This window comes from Columba livia, chromosome 2, assembly GCF_036013475.1.
Source record: "Columba livia isolate bColLiv1 breed racing homer chromosome 2, bColLiv1.pat.W.v2, whole genome shotgun sequence".
Classification (NCBI taxonomy): domain Eukaryota; kingdom Metazoa; phylum Chordata; class Aves; order Columbiformes; family Columbidae; genus Columba; species Columba livia.
This window is the reverse complement of record NC_088603.1, coordinates 55,678,056-55,698,367: the sequence shown is the minus strand read 5'-3', so window position 1 is coordinate 55,698,367 and position 20,312 is coordinate 55,678,056. Positions and strand designations below refer to the sequence as shown.

At 45.6% G+C, this 20,312-nt stretch overlaps 1 protein-coding gene across 1 annotated transcript in view; it reads right to left on the bottom strand.

The window, feature by feature from the left end:
* Positions 1-19,770, bottom strand: part of ITGA9 (integrin subunit alpha 9) — a 227,671-nt gene extending 207,901 nt beyond the window's left edge. The window contains exons 1-4 of the mRNA XM_065052058.1: positions 19,476-19,770; positions 10,929-11,056; positions 9,251-9,357; positions 2,546-2,669 (exon numbers count right to left, since the gene is read on the bottom strand). Coding sequence (XP_064908130.1) covers positions 2,546-2,669; positions 9,251-9,357; positions 10,929-11,056; positions 19,476-19,645 — 529 coding nt within the window. The 5' untranslated portion in view covers positions 19,646-19,770. The remainder of the gene's footprint in view (positions 1-2,545; positions 2,670-9,250; positions 9,358-10,928; positions 11,057-19,475) is intronic.
* Positions 19,771-20,312: the final 542 nt, after the last annotated feature.

Here is a 20,312-nt window from a genome sequence, read left to right as displayed (position 1 = left end):
TAGCTCTCAATCGCTTCCAGACTTCTGTCAGCCCTTTCAGAGAAGCCAGACAAGAATAAGATGGATTGAGACTACTATGTTGTTGCACTACTACCTTCTAGTCAGGGAATTTCCATTTCCTCCTTTGTCTTTAATAATTAAGTCTGCTTTATGTGTAGAGAAAACATACTGTAATGTATTAAGTACGTCTGTCCCAAGGTCAGACCCCTCTCCCTTTCTGGCACAAGACTTCTGTTATACAAGCTAATAATCCGTCTCAAGGTGAATACACACACACATGGAGGCGGATGGAGACTGACGTGCACTCAACTGGCCTGTACCCTTCACCAGTTAGGTGAGAGCCAGCTCTGGTTGTGGACCATGCAGCCGCACCAGCCTCTGACAGGGCTTATCACCTCAGCTGCGCTAATGATGGGACTTCTGGAAATGAGTACACAACTGCCTGCACCTATTTGTGCGTGGCAAGTCCCAGAGAAAGGCGAGATGTCGGGACTCTGCAGGCAAAGGCACACTGCCTGGCACAGGGTTTGCAGCCACAGGTCTGGCCACACAGGCTCTCGGTGTGGCAGCACTTCAGCTGCATTGCGTACCACATTTATTAGCCCTATCAGACTTGCCGCTTCTCCCCTTTGGGCTGTTCCTCAGTGTCAGTGGAGGAGAATTTCTTCTGCTTCTTCCAGAAAGTGAAGAAAAAAAAGTTACAAGGATAACGGCAATCTTATTTCACAGCAAACCTCAAACAATGAATCCTTCTGCATGACGTACCATGGCTATCTCTCTTCAAGCTTGTTTTATTGAAACCTAAGAGATCCAGGAGTAAATAAATGCAGCGATCCCTTGTGATACTTTGTGATTTCACGCCTGATGAGGGGGCAGAAAATCAGTCCCAAACCTCCAATTTTCACTCTAGCGTGGAGTGAAATTAAGCCAACATCGTACTGCACCAGCCCTGCCAACTTTCCACTGGCTGCTCTGCGTGTACTAGGCCCACACATTTCTATTTTCTAGCAATTCCTGGCAAATATCCTGTCAGATTAGCAGCAGTTTTACTCAGAAGACATGACGCACAGAAAAATACAAGCGCTTCATCTCTTCCAGAAACCACCTCCCCACCACAGCTTCAGGCAAGCTGCTTTTAAGGCAACACAGGAGCAGTGACACGGTCTCAGAAGGAGCCCCGGCAGCATCCCTACATGTGCATGTTGGCCATGTTAATATTGGATGATTTGCAGTGCATTATCTCAGTGCGAGTCTTTATCCTGATTTTGCTGATAGAGCAGCTGGCATGGCTGGGTCAAGAGACCCAAAACCTCTCACATTTCAAATAATGACCAATTTCAGGGCTGGGAATTGCTTAGTGCATGAAGTCTCCAGAAGGTGTGTGGGTTTGGTGAGGCAGCTCCCCAAGCAAAGCCTGGAGAGAGGTGAGGAGCCACCCCAGGAGAAAGAGTGGGCACGGAGCAGACCCAGCTCCATCACGGGTCACTGAGCTGGGACACAGCCACTCGCCAGCAGCAGAGAAACAAACTGGGACATCCACTGCCTTATCCCTCTCCCACTTACTAATGTCAGCAGCAAGTCAGCTGCTGGCTGCTGCCAACTTTGGGCAGCGGGAATATGAATAACCTCATGTGTCCCCAGGCTCCTACAGGCAAGAGGGCAAGGAAAATGTCCAGGACAGACAGGAGAAATCAAGAAGGTGCTTTCCCCCACACATTTCCCTGAAGGCCCGGAAATCTTAGGAGACACCCTATCTTCTTCCTAACAACACACTCATGCATCTGGTTTAGTTATTTGGTTATAATTGCTCCTGGCCAAGGAGACACTGTTTTCTGAGGTCTTTAGGAAAGGAAACATGATACAAGAATCTTACATGCACCAGGGAGCTGGAAAATTAAAAAGCTGACACTTGGGATTTGTGGCACAACCAACAGGTGCAGCCGCCCACTGGTGAGAGCTGGAGCCCCGCTTCTGTGTGCACCTGAAACCCAGAACTTCAGAGGATCCAAACAGGGACCAAGACACTTTGCAGCAGCTGAAACACAGTAGCAGTTTAATATAAACTGCCACAGAAGTTCCACAAAGCAAGTAAAGTGTTAAGCAGCCCTTTCCCCTACTTCTAATCCTCTAGTAAATTGCAACACAAAAATGGAAGTGTTTCTGTAAACTGGGAAAATTGGTTCCCAATTGCAAAGTAATCGAGGATTTTTACCCTGTGCCACAGCGAGTCATGAGAGGCCAAACTCAGATCAATATCTACTGATTATTCATGCAAGAGAAGAGAGAGCTGCTGTCCCAAAAACACAGTTCAGAAACGTATTATACCTCTAATAAAGCACAACCATGCACAGAACCCATTCAGTCATTGCGTCACTCTCCCAACTTCATCCAAAACTCAACTGCTACCCCAGCTGTATGTTATTTAAAAAGAAATAATAAAAAAAATCCTGTGGATGGTTTTGAAAACAAAGGGAAAACACGGTAGCTGTAAAATGTGAGAGTAGTGCGGGAGGTGAGCCCCACTTTTGGCTGCCACACTCCTTACCTTCATAGCAGGGCAAGAGCTTCCTCCCATTGGGCTGCAGGTTAGGGGGAATGATGTTGCAGAAGCCGTGGGGCAGGATGTACTCTGTCTCGTAGTAGATGTTTTTCCAGCGGTGTGCACATGCCTAAACAGATCATATCACATGTGTTATTGAACCAGAGTCATGGGAGAGCCTTCTGACCAAGGTAGGGCACCCAGGAACAGGACCCCTCAGCATCACCTTCCCCTCCGGATCTCATTGTCCTCTCCTTACATCCCACTCTTTCTAGTTAAAGTATATTCTCACTGTTATCTTTCACAGCTCATGACACTGCCTGACCTGGCAGCTCAGACCGCAACCTTCATGTGTGCACAACTAGGGAAACAGCAAGTCTCAGAGCAAGACAGAGCCCACACTGGAGATGTCAAGATCTCTCACTGTGTATGAATCCTCATGGCTAGTGAAGCTTTCCTAACTAAAGCTAACTGAAGAACCCAGCCAAGCCAGAAAAGGGGGAAAAAACAGGAATAAAGACATTGAGAATACATGTAAGAGGATCAGAATGAATGCCAAGGCTCAGAATGTTACTAAGACCATATTAGAAGGTTATTCCACCAGAGGATGTATGTGTGAGCCAAAGGCTTGTCTCGCTAGGAAAGGCAGCTTTGTTTCTGCTGACAGATGAGCTGGGCTTTGCTTACTGGTAATGAATTTGAGTGAAAATGCCAGAGATTTTGTGGGAAGAAGAGTGGCAACATCAGTCAAGGTGCAGATGAGCTGCAGTGATCGGCGTGAAGAATAAGATCACCCTGCAAAACCAGAGCTAAACCAGTCTCACAAGGACGCTTACTCAGTACACTGCCACAAACAGGCACACATACAAGCAATGTGGAGCCTGGTTCACACCTTCTCAGAATTCATTTGCTCCAGAAATCGGCACTGCATTGCTGCCAGAAAAACCACAAGTTGCTTGACAGTGAGGGGTTACTTGGAATAAAAGGAAATATGAAAGCAAGGGCTTTGAACTCAAGCACATGGTGCGCCATATCTCCAGCTGGTCTAAGTCACTGAAGTCAGTGTCAACTTACATCATTTAAGGCTTGGTCCCATGCGAACAGTGTAGACTCTATGCTACAAACCACCTCCTCCACATACTTTCAACTTCTCCTGGAAACTTTACATGAGCCCACTTCACCATCCTCACGTTTTACCCTATCCTCCCCAGATGAGACACCCTCTGCCTTCTTCCCCTTGTGCTACCCCACTTTTCTGCCTCAGCACTTCAGAGCTGCCCATGGCAGCATCTCAACATCATTAAAAATATATCCATAAGACAGGCACATTTGTGTCACCTATCCAATAAAGGGCCTGGGAAGCGTATCAACCACCGGGAAGCTCAAAATTAAATCCAGCAGTCAACACAGGTGCCTTCCCCTATCCTGAACCCCAGAAAGATATAAAAGGGTAATAGCACTCATTTCTTTAACTTAAACAGAGCAAAACCAGTTGTGCAAAAGCCTGTTCTGCTCTTAGTGGTGCTGCATTCGGAGATTAGTATTTATTGTTTTCCTGACGTCCAGGACTCAAGGAGAAGCATGTTAGCTCCTGAAGATGGGTATCACAGAGGGATAACAAGGGACTCCAGGGGCCATGGACAGCTCTGCATCACACTGCACGGCACTCGCTGCCACCCATGAGACAAAGGACGCTTCTGACACTCCTCACAAATGCATGTGAGGAATCCTGCAAAGAGCAGCTTTGAGGACTCCCTGATGTGTTTTAAGGAAGATCAGCTATGATTTTCATCCCCATGCACCACTCACTCAAAATATAACAGCAACAAAAAACAGCACGTGAATCGCTCGTTTTCAGAGTAACCAGGAAATAGTTTCTCTCCTGACAGATTGGTGCTGTGAGCACAAATATACACACACACAGCCCTTTTAAAGACAGTACCATAAAGACACATACCATTAAAGCGACATTCAAGTCAACCCCAACTCCGGATACAAACTCAAACGGAAATAGACCAAGAGTATTTTTTTTAAATTATGGAAAGATAAATAAAGGATTGTGATATCGTAAATTCCTTCACATTTTATATCTTGGAAACTGCAAGGGACTCACATAAATTAACTTACTAATTTCTCCCAGAGGAGAACAAATGACAGAGTCAGGGAGAGCAGCAGCATTTCACCACAGGCAGGAGGCTTTGCTCAGGAGTGAGGTGCAGAGGCCAAAAAAGATAAAACAAAAAAGGAGCTGCTGCTTAAGAAATATGTTCAAAATCAACTGGAAGCTGTGGGCTCAGTTTAGCAATTCTGAGCACACTTACCTAATCTGTTAGGGTTTGGGTTTGTTGTTGTTGTTTCTTGGGTTTTTTGGTTTTGTTTTTGTTTTGTTTGTTTGTTTGTTTTTTGGGTTTTTTTGTCAGTTGGTTGTTTTGTTGTTGCTGGTTTTTTGTTTTGGTTTGTTTGTTTTTCTAATGATCACTTTTCTGTACCTTCAGCATGTTATGTATTCAAGCACACTACCGTTTACCACTGACTGCCCAAGCTTGCAGGCAGCTCGTAACCATAGCTCCAAGAGATGAGCTCCACCTCAGTTATCTCAGTGGGGGCTTCTCCAGAATCCCCCATGCCACAGCTGTAGAATTTGACATTTTCCCAGTGGACAGGAGTTCGGCAGCTCCTCTTCCTCTCTGAAACTCATTCTCTGCAGCCAGGAAACCAGTACATGTGTCTCCAGCCATGGCAAAGCTGGTCCACAGCTGCTTTTGGTTCTCCTGCCTTCTCACAAACCTTTATTTGAATTAGAGTACACAGTCCCTGCATTAGTCAACGTTGCTGAGGCAAGGTGATATGCTATCAAAGGTGGCTACAGCCTTCCTTCTTTGATGGCACATGTCTAAAGAGTCCTGGGAACAGAGATGAGTCACCTGAATTTGATGCTGCGAAGAGGGTTTTTCTGCGGGGGTTTTGTTTGTTTTGTTTTGTTTTCCTAAGGTGATTGCAAACAACTGACAGCTTATGCACCCTTTTTTTAGATGCAAGCCACAGGTGGGCTTCTGTGCAATGAAGAAGCCATCAGCATGCTTAGGTGCTCAGCAGCTGCTGCCAGGGCACAGGCTTCAGCTCTACTACAGAACAGGGGAGAAAGGATGCAAACCCACTTGAAGCAAAATAAAACACTTCCGGACAAAGCGCACAATGGTCTCTGTTGATGGCAGACACTGCATTACCACAATACAATGAATAGGCTGTTTCAGAACTGCAGCCACTTTGCTATTCTGCGTATTGAGTGACAGCCATGGGTTTTGCACCATAAGAAAAGCAACAGGAGAGGCCCCAGGCTTCACTCCAGAGGCTGAGTGCCCCAACTGAATGCATGGTCCTTATACAGCCTTCTCCGGACTCCTAAAGTCAGAGTCCAAACAAGGGACTTTTTTAATGTGCTACTGTCAGACCACTTCTGGTTTGGACTTTGGCTTTGCTGACCTGATGGTTTGTTGGTTTGTTGTTTTTTGGTTTTTTTTTTTACAGACACACAGCCAATCATTGCATGTGCCAATAAGTCAACTGCTTATATGAAAAATAGCAACACTTGTTAAAAAAACAGAGTAATAACAGATGTGGCAGGTATTTAGAAAGAAGACTGAAAGACATGGCTTTCCTCCAAATCATAATGCACTGTCCCTGGTTCCTCTTTCAACAAAAGTAAAAAGAGGACTTTTGCCATTTCAGTTTGGAAAGAGCTGGCAATCTCAGCTGCACTTAAATGAATGTAAATATTGACTGATAGCATACCCGACGACAGGAAGCCACTGAACCACAAACTCAGAACTTTTTTAGCTAATCTTACGTCTTCATTTGTTTAAACCCTCATCATTCTATGCTTTTCTATTTAGTCCATCACACAAATGTAAAACTCTGGTTCAGCAACATCCTGGCACAATATGGGCTCAAACAGAATCCACTTTTTTACCAAATACCAGCTAAAGCTCTCCTGCACTCTCCTCACCTTCCCTACTGCCCCTTTCCACTGAAGCTGGTACACTTCTCAGGCGATTGGGGAAGGCTGATAAGACAGAAATTTAAGCCACTAAACAGCTTCAGAGCAAAAGCAACAACTTCGTAAAATCCACAGTTAAACTGTGGGACTAATTCCTCTAACACAGGACACCGAAAGCATGAACATTTCACACGGGTTTAAAAAGCAACTACTCACATTTATGCCAAAAAAAAAAAAATCTATCCAGAGCTATTGACCACAAGGATACCACTGCGACTTAAAGGAATCCCTGGAAGAGAAGCAGTAAATAGAGCTGCAATGCCTGACAATATAGACTGTGCACACGCTCCTAACTACAGGGAATAACTCATGAGAGTTAGCTAGTAATTTCATTAAAAAGCGAAGTCAGTAGATACGGCCATACACATTCAGATATGTCTACTCAGAACACTGATTTCTCACAGGGTCTTCAAAGAGCAGCCACATTTAAAGAAATTAAAATGAGAAGGGCACATGTATGAAAAACCACCTGCTTAGGGGAAAGTCACAAGTCTTTTTCTTTAAAAGGTTATCTCAAAATAGAGAGTAACAATGCCCTGAAACAGCCAGGTATTTTGCATCCACGAAGGAATCCAAATGCCTCCTTTCCAAGCTCTGTCTACACACAGATATGCACAGATATATAATTAGTACTTTAGGACTGAGTGCTTTGGTGATAAATATCACTGTGAATTAGATATTTAAACATCCTCAAGCATCAGGACATGATCTACTTGGTGAGGGCAGTGCAATGTTGTCAGAGGGCTGGTTTAGAACTGCCTTAAACCAGTGTAACTTGTGGAGACAATTTACCAGCTTAAACTGGACTGAAATAAGCAAACCACCAGCTACGCATTTTACTTCAGCTACATTTTGCTTTTAACCTGGTTTACATCTGAAATTTCTATCCCCTCAGTCCAAATCTAAGCCCTCACAGCCTGCCCATGTCTCTCACCCTTGCAGGCTCCCCTCAGTCAGCAAGAAGTCAGCCCCAGCCTCGGCTTTTTCCCCCACCAGCTTTGCCTTCCTTTGCTGCTTCTGTCTAGGTAGACGACACCGAAGCATCAGCTGCAACCTGTTCCCCTTTGAACCAAAATACAAAAGGCACACTATCCTTAAGATAACATTTTTACAAAAACGTCTCAGTACTGTCTAAAAAAGTATATGTGCTAGCTTCAAAAAATGGGACAAGAATTTGCCTAGTTTAGCCTGATGACTGAAAATGGAGAGGATGCTCTATATCAAGGCAGTGATACCCTCATCAGTGCAAGCTACTCCTCAGTTGTCACACAGGACTCGGAGCACACATACACATCAGGAACATGAGTACCTTAATTGCTTAGTCTAGCATGAATGCCTTAATTTTGTGCACTGCTGCAGATGTTTACAGTGTACTTTATTTATGCCCCTCTTTTTCCCCTTCCTTTTCTAGTGCTGAGCATATTTAAAGCATGCAAGGCAAGTAAAGCATCGACCAGTCTGTATATATAGAACTGGCAAGCTCTACACCAAAAGAGACAATCAGAAAAAATACCACAGTAGTATCGCAAAAAGGTATAAAAACCACCTGCTCCCCCACAGGGAAGATGGTGTGCAAGGACTTGGGGTGTAAGTGTTGGGACTCTTTGCACACACTAAGGAAAATGCCTTTGAGTGAAGCAGCTTTGCCCACTTGCCTTACACAGGTGGTTGGCTCCACAATCATACAAGATCTTTCTCACTTGCAGCTTTGTGACGGTTTGGTGCCACGTAGCACGGCAACCCCCTATCTCATTGGAAAGACGGGGTCATACTGCGAGTTCCCAACTCCCAAACAGCCGTGTTTAGAATTAGATTGTTGTCAGGGTTACTCTGATCCAAGCTTGAGATTTGCCTGCCACATATACCATGCACAACATTTTGTTGCATTTTTTTTTTTAATTTCAGTTGAAATTCCTTCAGACAGACTCAGGCAGACAGAACCCAACTGTGGACGCAAACACAGACAACTATTGATCATAATAAACCCACGTATTTTAGAAGGTTTTTGCCCAGGTCTCTTTATGATTATTCTTTTCCCAGCACAGGAAATGTTGTTTTGCAAAGCTAAATTCCACATCCTACGGAACACATCTGCTCTCCTTGACCTGTCTATGTGCCTGGTAACCATATCAAAGACAACAAGGCCACCCGCACACAACTAAGTCATCTCTACTCTCAACTCTTCTGCCTCACTAAAGGAAAATTAATACACAGAAAGAAAAAAAAATATCAGCACAATGACTCATCTTACATTTTTCATTCTAAGTTCTGACACGCAATACATACGCTCAGGGAAAATGCATGTATACATATTCCCTACACAAACACAGGCAAATGACAAAAAGAACAGACTAGCAGGTACCTCCAAGACGAAGTTCTGTTTATTCAGTTCAAAGATTTAATCCCTCAGATTAGGAGGAAGCCCTTGGGTGACACAAGTCAGGTGTGACGGCTTTGAAGTCCTCCCTCTATAAATAAAGCTTTCTGGCTAAGGCTCACTTTTCCTTCCGCTTGAAGGAAGGGACTCGAAAATTTGCTGCCCGTAAAGCTGGACTCATTCAGTCACTGCCGAACACATTAATCCTGACATGTTTAGCATTAGAGCCAGACAGCAGCAATGGTTTTAATGAGATCAAAGACAAGAGTGGACTCACCAGCACACTTCCACCAGCCTTCGGCTGTCTCGCCAGGCTCACGCCCATCCATTCGTCATCTCTGTCTTCTTTGCAGGTCTTTCCACAGAGCGTGCCCCGAGAATTGCCTACAGAAAGCAGGGAAAGACAGCAAGACATGGAGACTTGAGTTTTAAATACCCACTAAGAATCCCGAGGAGGAAACTGCCCATGAAACATTTGCCTGGCAGTGCTTTACTTTTACCCTTCATCCTGATTATTAGTTCTTGTATTCATTAATCACAGTGATGCTCTCACTCTACTAGGTTTCATTCAAACGCATAGTAGAGGACAGACCCTGTCCCAAACAGCCAGCAGCTATTACAGCACGTCCACAGCTTTACTCAAATAAAACATCCAACTGAAGTCAATGGGAGACACGTGAGATTGCCTGCAGAATGCAATGAAAGCAAAAATTACTCTTGAAAATGAGATCTGGGGCACTGAAAGAAATAGGAGCCTAAACCTTTAGTTCTGCCAGGCAGTATTCACAAATCCATGACAGACAGTTTACATTACAGTAGCAGGAAAAACCGAACTTACCCAAAACACATTTTTAACACAGTTAAGCTTCATAAAAACTAATTCTACTTGACTCAGTCATGAAAAGATGAACAATACTAACATGCCTTTTTTATAGGCAGAGAAAGCAATAACAGGCATGCCACTAAGAAAACCAAATATGAAGGGCTTCCATGTTCTCCATCAAAACCCAGAACAAGGTTTTAGATCAGAGCTTTGCTTTAGGACTCCACCTTCCCCCAATTCAGACACTGCATGAGAGAAACCAAAGTTGATCCTGGTCACATGCAATAGGATCAAAGCATGGCTCTCACCAAGACACTTATTTCCTTTAGTGCAAGAAGCAGACCCAAGGCATGATTTGCTGCATTATGAGGGAACCCGCAGAATGCCAGGTTGCTAAAAACCCCGCACATCACGGAACTACTGCTGCACTGCCCAGGGTGACCTCACGCACCCTTACCCCAGCGCTCCCCACCAGGCACACACCCTCCACCATGCTGCAGAGTCGCACTGAAACAGGTGGAGAAAAGACAGTGACTTAGGGTAAGCAGGGGAAAAAAAAATAAAATAAATCCACCTTTGCCTGGTTACTTGCTGGAGAGAGGGAGCAGGGCCACTGGGAGGCCACCAGCACCAGGTGGGATGCTAGTTCATAATCCTGAAGAGAACATGACACCTTTGCTGCCAGTGCTCATAATCCATCAGGAGAGGCTGATGAATCCCTCTCAGTGTCTTGAGACCTCTCTGAAGCCACCAGGAGGATTTCTAGCCATTTGGGGTATGCTTTTTTAATTTTGGTTCCCTCCTTCATGCCCCCAAGCATCATAACAAACTCTTCTCTTTAGTGACGAATGACAGAACCCAAGGCAATGGCAGGAAGAAGTGCCAGGGGATGTTTGGGTTGGACATTAGGAAAAGGTTCTTCCCCCAGAGGGTGGTGGAGCACTGGAACAGGCTCCCCAGGGAGGTGTTACGGCCCCAAGCCTGAGAGTGTTCAAGAAGAGACTGGACAACGTCCTCAGACACATGGTGTGAACTGTGGGGTTGTCATATGCAGGGACAGGAGTTGGATTCGACGATCTTTGTGTGTCTCTTCCAACTCTGGACATTCTATGATTCCATGATAACTACCCACCTCGACCCATATCCAGTTCTGTGCATCTTCTGTCAGGATTGGTATGGACTCGACACTTAAACACTGCTCCTGGGGACTGAACAGAGGTGCTGTATTTAGATTCTGCCTTGGGAGCACCAACCAAGACCCTGGAAACCAAAAGCAAAGTAACAAGTGATTAATTTCAGGAGAAACGAAGAAAAAACAAACCAAACAAACCAAACAAAAAACCCACACACAAACAACAGCAAGGTTCACATTGCCAGAGCTCCCTCAGCAAAAGGACTTTCTCCATCAACCTTGTAAAATGATATTGACTCACAAACTGAGAACACCACATACAATAAAGCCACAAATACTCTAACAAGTTACATTTCCATTAGGATTTTAAGATATTTGAAGCACACCCAAACCTCCCAAAAGTGTTCAGGAAAGTAGGACAGACAACAGCAGCTGCACCCATCTTTCCTCAGTTTTAACTACATCCCTATCAATCCAATAACCCCCAAGAGCTAATACCCACACCCACAAGAAGATGAAATCTGAACCTGCGTGCTTGTCAGCCAGCCAAAGATTAAGCAGCTTGTTTAGAAAGCTGAGGCATCCCATTCTCAGATAGAATCAACACCAGAACACCCAACCAACAACACAGGAACAAGTATCTTCCATGGTGCGTTGCCATCAACCAACCTTTATCGCTAAGGCTGTGAAGACTATACCTGGTCTATTTATCCCATGTGAGAGCTGGTATCTCTGGGAAGCACCAATGCACAAGCTCTGACCACAGGGTTCCTTAACATACCCTAGAAAGACGATGAGCCCTTTTTAATCACTTAGGTTACAATCCAGTTAACTGCTTAACAAGCTGGCAACTACTCATGCCATAAGAGATGCTTTTTGAGGAGGATTATGGGGGAGGCACAAGTACTAAGGGAGCCTTTTTACTGCCTCCTCGTTGAAAGGGCAATCTTTCTCACCGAGTTGTGAACCCAGATCTGGACACATGAGGGTGAGGAGGGAGGTTAAACAGGAGGAAGGCAGCTCCACGAACAGCAGCAGGGAACACCATGCAGTTTTTCTATAATTTAGTATCAGTTTTGCTGATACCCTTGCACTGCAAGGCAGGGCGGAGCTTCCGCATGTAAAAAAAAAGATCCTCGCTGAAGTTAAGCCCAGAGCTGGAACTAAGGGCAGCCATTTCTAAAAGACCGAGCTGCCAGTGCTCACATGTGGGGATCCAGCCTGCTACTTGAGAGGCAGCAGCTGACCAAGGAGACGCCACTTTTGGTTTACCCACCAAAGGGATAAAGGGCTTCTGGTGCAAAGTCAGTCTGCACACACAGCCCACCCACAGCACGGATGGACAGCCCAGCACAAGTCCCAAAATGGAAGCTTTCCCTGCTTTAAAAAACTTCTCTTTCAGCCTCTAATGTAAAGTTCAATCCTCAGCCACCACCCATCATCACTATCCCAGTAAATACAGGAAGACCCAAGGCACATGTCCAGGGCAACCTGAGACACCTGGAAGAGTTTCTCCTGCATCCAAGTCCGGTCTATACCAAACAGTGACACATCTCCGCTCCCTACGCATTTCACTGGATGTGGAACGCAACGAAACTGTTCTGTGTCACTTGGAAATACATTTACAAAAAGAAGAGAAACCCCTACATTAAGTGACCATTTTCTCCAAAGTTTCGTGACCCAAGCTGTATTATTTGGAGAAGTTTGATGGGGCTGTGCTCTACAATTCACATCATGTTTTCACAAGTGAGAAGAATTAATGTCTGAAATGCTTAAGTTGCTAAAACCTACAAAGCCTGTACACATTGCAGGGCAAGAGCAAAGGAGCCTGAAATAATAGCTCCAAATGGAAATCCCACCAGGCAGGCGGCAGGCAGAAAAATCAAATGCCAATCATTTCATTTACACAGGCGATGAATGCATGTCATTCACTTATTGACATTCATGAGGTCTAACAAAAATAAATAAGGAGGGATATTACTAGCTTAAAGAGTTATGGCTTCAAATTGCAAATGGCAAGAAATTGTTTCTACAACCTGTTATAACAATAAGATAATGTAGGCCGCATTGACCTCCAGTTTGAAATAAGCTTTGCTCTAACCTAATAAAAGCAAATACAAATCAGCAACTAGTGCACAAGATACCTTGGGCTGCGAAATGCAAGATGAAGATGAAGGAGCCTAAATCACAAAGACTCTTCAGCTCTTTTTAAAAAGCTGAATAGGAAAAATTGATAATTAATGATTTGAGTAAGCTACTGGCACAGATAATATTGCTGTCTTGAGCAAATATACCTTTCAAAAGAAAAACACCTGTTGCCACTTTTTCATGTGGACCGAGCAGAAAGAAGCAGCCAGCAAAGGCTACAGGTGACGTGTGCCAAAAGTAAATCTATTTTGGATTCATATTTGATACTTCACCCACAACATACACTATGTCACCTTAGGATCTTGTCTCATTCTTTCCCTCTTGCACCTAGACCCCAGTAGGTGAAAGCTTTGCAGATCTGTTCCATCTGGCATGACCTATGCTCACCCATGCCCCAAGACAGTCACCTTCAGGGAGATACCAGATTTTCTGTTGGTTCATATCCTTTTTGGTTGGCCCAGTGGGTATTTGCCACATACCACTTACTTCAGTGCTATTCAAAGGTTTGAGACTGGAATATTTCATTTGTCGAGAAAAAAAATAAATCCTTTACTACTTCATTAGTTTCTGTGTATAACGGCTTAACTGCTGGAAGAAAGTCACCTATTTAACTGTCAGGAGACTCTTCAGCAGACCTGGATAAAAGACTCATTTGCATCCAAATATTTTGGGACTCAGAGCAAAATGAACAACTGTTTTGTATCTCCCCTACATATTAAAGCACCTTTGAAATCTCCTGCTATTTCTATGAAACAACACTGCAACCAGAGAAGGTGTTTTTCTCTGGCACCATACCGGAACAGAAATACATTTCAAAACAAAGCCTTAGAGCCTAATACAGACTTCTTGCATTTCAATGCTTCTGAGTCGTGCCTGGCATAACCACAGAAGACCTGTAAACAGCCAGCAGAAGTACAATCCTGTCCTCTTGGTATTATCAGGCAACCTTCCAACATGTTCCAACTAGTTTAACCAGCTCTCCTATAAAATAGCCTAATTTTGTGGTACAGTTTTCCAGTGCTGCTATAGGACTACTTGGCTTGTCAGCAAGCAAGCACCAGCAGTTCTCCAGCCTTTTGCCACAAGGCTTATAATGTGGGCAGTAGTCTTGGCAGAGACTATTGATGAGTGCAGGTTCTCACCACAATCATAATACTCTGCAGGAAGCCTCTAGGATATTTGTGAGTAGCTACATGAAGACACCTTGAAGGGGAAACCCCATCAAGAGAAAGAGATTACTTTCCATGGAGGAGAAGCAAGAGCAACAGGAGTAGGGGTTGGGGCCATTTTAGAGTCTTTTTTGCTTGACATGCACAGAAATCTGTAAGAATCAGCCACATCCCACTGGCTTTGGGAACGAAGTATTGGGGTCTAAACCAGCATGAAGAGCAGTAGGCAGAGAGGCCATTTAACCTTCTCTGCTTGCATTCATACTCATACAATCAAGGACAAACATCTCATCTATATGGAGACAACTATGCAGCTACATGACCAGAAACCATCACATTACAGTAGCCACAGCAGCCAATATTAATGGATGACAAGAAGTTTTCTTGGCCACAGGGAAATCCACACCTCCTTAAAATTACTTCCAGCAGAACAGTAACTATCACTTTGCTGGTGATTGACCCTCGGGACATACAGATTGGGAAATTAAGTGCTGCATTTAGCAGAAGGAACAGAGAATGAAAGTGTCGAGCTGACTGATGGCATGGAGAGATGCCAAGCACATGAAGCACCAACCTACAGCGTGCCAGCAGCGATTAGACAATCACGGCTCAAGGACTGGGGAATGGAGGGACCTCACCTCACCGCAATGTTAAGTGGCAGAGAAAAAACTCTTTAAATATCCTTGCATACCACAGCTGATTTCAAAAGCAGCACCAGAGGAAGATGCACCACCAGCATATCCCATCTGAGTTTCTTCTCACTGGAAGGTCTCTGCCTTTTGCTAAGCCCACAAAATAAAAAATAAATTAAACAAAAAAAAAGTAAATAAATAGATTTTTAAAACCCCAGTGGTCCATCCATTAAGTGCAGAGTGAAAAGCAGGAGGGCTGTTATTTGGGCAGCAGATGAATGAGCTCCGACCAACAACAGGAAGCCCAAAATGCCATGGCAGCACCTACAGCATCACTACATCATTTCTGCAACATGGTGTCGTTAACACAACAGCCAGTCTGCTCGGGGTCAGCCTTCCTCCACAGCTTCCTTCTGGTTGCACACAAGAACATCAGGCACGAACACCACGTATCCGTTCCCCTGAGATGCAGAACAACCTTCACGTTTCAGCAGCAGCACAACCCAGTGAAGTGAAACAGCACAGAAACCAGACTATTTCCTTATTGTAATACTCATAGCAGGGACACCATACAACTAAAGCGACGGGGTTACTTTTTTCATGCCAGATCACGTTGCCAGAAATTATAAAGTTGTTACCCTGGACTTGCTGAGGAGTTTGGGGCGAGAAAGGGGCATAAGGAGAGGAAACGAGAGATATTAAGTAACATCTTATTTTTAAAAAGAAAGACCTAAGATGTCACTTTATAAACATTTTTTTTACTGGGACAAAATTGACATTTGTTTCTTCTTAAACTGTCTGAAAGAAAGCAGAGAAAGCAACATTCTTGGTCGTTTTGTAGGGTCTTTACTCCAAGCTTCAAATTATATCCAGAGAACAGAAGCACTTCAGCTTGTCTCTGCTCCAAATGCAAGCAGCCACCTGGTTCCTTACTCCACTGAAAACTGCAATGAGGGGGAACCGGGTAAATCTTCCAAGATTTAAAGTCATAAAACCTGGTTAAGGAAGGAAAAGGAGACATTGTCAGAAATACAACAACTCCAGCACATGTGCGATGACCAACTTTTCTTGAGATGAAAACTGTGCAAAAATAAATCCTAAACAGAAGCATCGCTGCAATTAACTATTTCAGACAGGTCAAAAGCACTGACGTACTCCACTGTCACAGTGGAGGCTAAATACCCCCATTCCACAATAACTTCTCTGTCAAGGGCTGCATAGCAGCCTGATTATTCACATGTATCTGACATAATATTTCAAATCAAATACTCCCCTTTTCTTCCCTCCTGCAATAATATTTGGCTCATGTAAATATTCAAGACTCACCAGGCTCTAAATTGGTTTACTGGAAACCTGCAGGCCTATGGTAGATAATACAGACAGGTGCTTCTGTGGTGTTGTCAAACAAACAACTGAAACACTGAGGCTGAAGACCTGGGCATTACAGACACCATTTTAATATAAAACAGTCACTATATGTACACATATGCACATATGTATATATAGATACACACATCAGGACAGGGACAGGCTATGGAGAGTAACACCCTTCAGCTAAGAAACTCCCATGACCAGAAGTACGTTAGGTGAATATCGGGCACCGATATTCAGAACAAGAAACACTGAACCATCATGACAATGATCTCAAACGCTTGAGAGCATATTAACACGCTAAATAATTTTAGACAGGCGGAAGCCCTATCAGCCTCAGATGTGATCAGTCCCATTTTTGGAGGCTCACATAGTGCACAGCTCACCGGGCAAGCCATGAATGCCCAAAATATCACTATCCAAAGTTCACTTAGCTCAAATACTGCCCACTGTAGTGTGTAGGCCAAACAGACATCAGACAACTTCGATCATAACTCTTCCTTGGGTATATAAAAGCTAAAAAGGTAAGAAGAAAACTGACACACAAACCCAAACAATAACCCTGTGACTATTACGAGGAGCTATATGCTACAATGAGATTAATATTAACCATTTTTACTATGTATTCCCCATAATAGATTTCAGCCTTTTCCCAGAATATCACATCTGAAAAAGAAAGAAAGGAAAAAAAAACCAAAACAGTAACTCTACAAGCCACTTAAGGAAATGCTTCTATAGCTTTGCACACAGAGCTCTACACACAAAAACCTGACAAATCTGAAAAATTACATCAGTTCTACTAAGCATTTCCCTCAACACTCATCCAATAAACTGGGATTATATTTTGTATTTCAATGATCTGCAAATGGTAATCACTTTAAACTTGAAATTAGAGACTTCATGCTCTGAAGGGATGTGCAAGATCCTGTACAGTAAAATATGGTTTTAAAATAGTACTATATAATACCGGAAGCCTGTATGCCCTCCTCAGTTGAAGTGGGCATAGCTAAGGGCACTGACAAGGGTACAGCCTTTTGATGGTTTGAATGTCAATGAAGATTGTCCAGATCTTTCACGCTTTCCAAAAGAAATAGTTAAATACTTAAAATCGATGTTATTTGCAGTATGCAAAAAACCCCTGCTTGCACTCAGAAAATGCCCATCCAGTACACGTGATGGCATCTTCAGAAACTGGAATAATGCTGCATACACTTTTAAGATCAATGAGATTCATTGCTGTCTCTTGATATTCAGGCTGCACGCGCACATTTAAAAGCATAACTGCATACAGCAAACTAGAGTCAAAGAGGCTGTAGAAAACCTATCTCCAGAACTTTTATCCCAACCTCTGTTTGGGACAGGAGTTTGAAGCACCCATGAAAAAAAGCTCCCCGTTTACACAATGAAGAGAGTTCTCCCATCAGTGGTGACAATCCCACCCTCATGATTTTTGACAGCCCAGTGCTGATCCTGACCACATTAAGCTGCTGTTAACCCCTCTAGGTGTTAGGGCTGACACTTAATTTGCTTACTTAAAAACACTTCTTGATCTCAGATACTTTTTGTTTCTGGGTGAAGAAGGTCCATTTGCGGAAAACTGGAGTTCGCATAACTGGAGTTTTTACCTTAGAGCACCAGACATCTTGCAGACGGCTGCCTTCAGACAGACGCCCGACACTACTAGTCCAGCATCATTTCCAAACAAACTGGGATACCAGGGAGATTCTCTTCCCTGATCAACCTCCCCTCCCAAAAAAAAAACACCAAAAACCCACACCAACATCTGCTATCTGAAGATAATTCATGTTATCAACCAGAATGACAGACATCTACACAAGGAACAACAAATACTACCATTTTCATCCCACCACACCCCACTAGATCAGCATTTCATTCACATCACTGTGAATTCCCACCAGTTTGTGCTGAATGCAGTCGCTTTCAGCCTTTGCATCCTTTGTCAGTTCCTGACCCAAGTTAAGCATTACTTTAAAGTGAGAGCTTTTCTTCTCCCAGAGCACTTTTCCTCTATGAAGTCTTCTGATAAGTCCTTAAAAATGAATGCTCTATGAAAGCCACTATGCAGAAAGGCTGAGCACACAACTACTACTGAACTAAAGGGTGTAAAAGAAATTCATTTTTAAAGAACTGGATGCCGGCATGAATACATTTATTTATATCACAGTGCACCACAGTTCCAACATCAACAGCTGAGTAATCGGGCCATATCTAAGCGTAAAAGATAAAGACAAGCTTTGTGGGCGTTTATTGGCAGCAGTGGCTCCTATTCCCATTAGAAGTGCACCAGACGACATCAACTGGGTCCAATTAAAAGAAATCGGTTTTAATTCTGACAAAGAGCGTCTGACCCAGACAAGAGAGGGACAGACTATGCTCCAAGGCTCTTTTCAGTCAACGGGAAAAACAAGAAGCTTGCCAGTTTGCATAATTTTTCAAGATGTAGACAAACTTTCTATTATTGTTCATTATTTAAAAAAAAAAGAAAAAAAAAGCAAGCTACATATCCATTTCCTCTACAGTCCCTCATGCCAAGAGTGGGCACACGGGCACACAGAGGAGATGAACGCCTCTTGGTTTGGAAATGTCTCTCCAGTCACCAGAGGGATTTTCATCCTTGCAAGGTAGAGTACGGAGCGATCCGCCCTGTCAATGCTGAACACGCTGCTCCCACTGGAGGTATCACTACTAATTTTTTTTCCCGTTTAACACGGCACGACCTGTCATCTTTCACACCAGATGCATTTTCTGTCAAGGAGATGAGGTGCGAAATATTTCCCCCAAGGAAGCGGGGCTGCGCAAAGCACCAAACCACCGGGCGAGGGACCGCTGGAGCTTGGGGACAGCTAGTTCACGATGCCGAGCGCCAGCTGCCAGCTCGGGAAGGACACCCCGTCTTACAACACCGCTCAACGAGGGGGACCTCGGTTTACACCAGGGTGAACCCCTCTCCGCACACAACAGGCGCGGAGCCGCAGCGCTGCCTCCACCGCACCCGCACGACGGGACGGAAAGGACGCGGGGAAGAGCCCCCACAGCCGGGGCGCAGGCGCGGGTCCCCTTCCCGGCTGCGGGAGCGGCGGCTGCCCCGGGGGATACCCCGGTGGTTGCCCGGTGGTTGACCCGACAGCGCCGGGCCCGCCGCACCCCCGCCCGCCCAAACCCCGCGGTTTTACCGCCGCCGGGCGCGCAGTCCCCGCGCTACTCACCACCGCGTGCTGTCGTGGTAGTGCTGCAGCACCGAGTACCCGAAGAAGGAGCCGTTGGGACCCTGAAAAACCACGGGGCGACCCACGTCCACGTTGTAGCATCGCGCCAGGGCCACCCACAGCAGCGCCCACAGCACCCGCGCCCCGCGCCGCCGCGCAGCCGCCGGCATCCTGCGAGCTCCGGGGCAGCCGCCCGTCCCGGCGCCGCTGAGCGCTGAACCCCGGCCCGCCGAGCCCAACTCCCCGGCGGCGCGGCCGGGCGCGGCGCTTTTGTGCCCGCCCCGCGGCGGGGCTCTGCGCGGCCCGGCCCGGCCCCGCCGCGGCTCCGCTGCGCCCCGCGCCGCGACGCGCGGGGATTGCGCGCCCGGCCGCTCCGCCCCGCTCCCCCGGCTCCCCCTGGCGGCCGCGGGGCCGGGCAGCGCTCCGCCGCTCCCGCCCGCCGATAAAGGCGGCCCCGCCGGGGGACACGACGTGCTCCTCCTGGCCCCGCGCCGCACCCTGGCATCCCTGATCCGAAAGGCTCCGTCCTTGTCTCCTCCAGCCGCGGCACCCCGGGGCGTCCCGCGGGGTCCTGCCGCCATCCTCTGCACCCGGCTCCCCCATGGAACAGCCCTCCAGCTGCCCCTCTGCTCTGGTGAGACCCCACCTGGAGTCCTGTGTCCAGCTCTGGAGCCCTCAGCACAGGAAAGACATGGACCTGTTGGGGGGTTCCAGAGGAGGCCACCAAGACGATCAGAGGGCTGGAACTGCTCTGCTGTGAAGACAGACTGAGAGAGTTGGGCTTGTTCAGCCTGGAGAAGAGAAGGCTGCAGGGAGACCTTATTGTGGCCTTTCAGT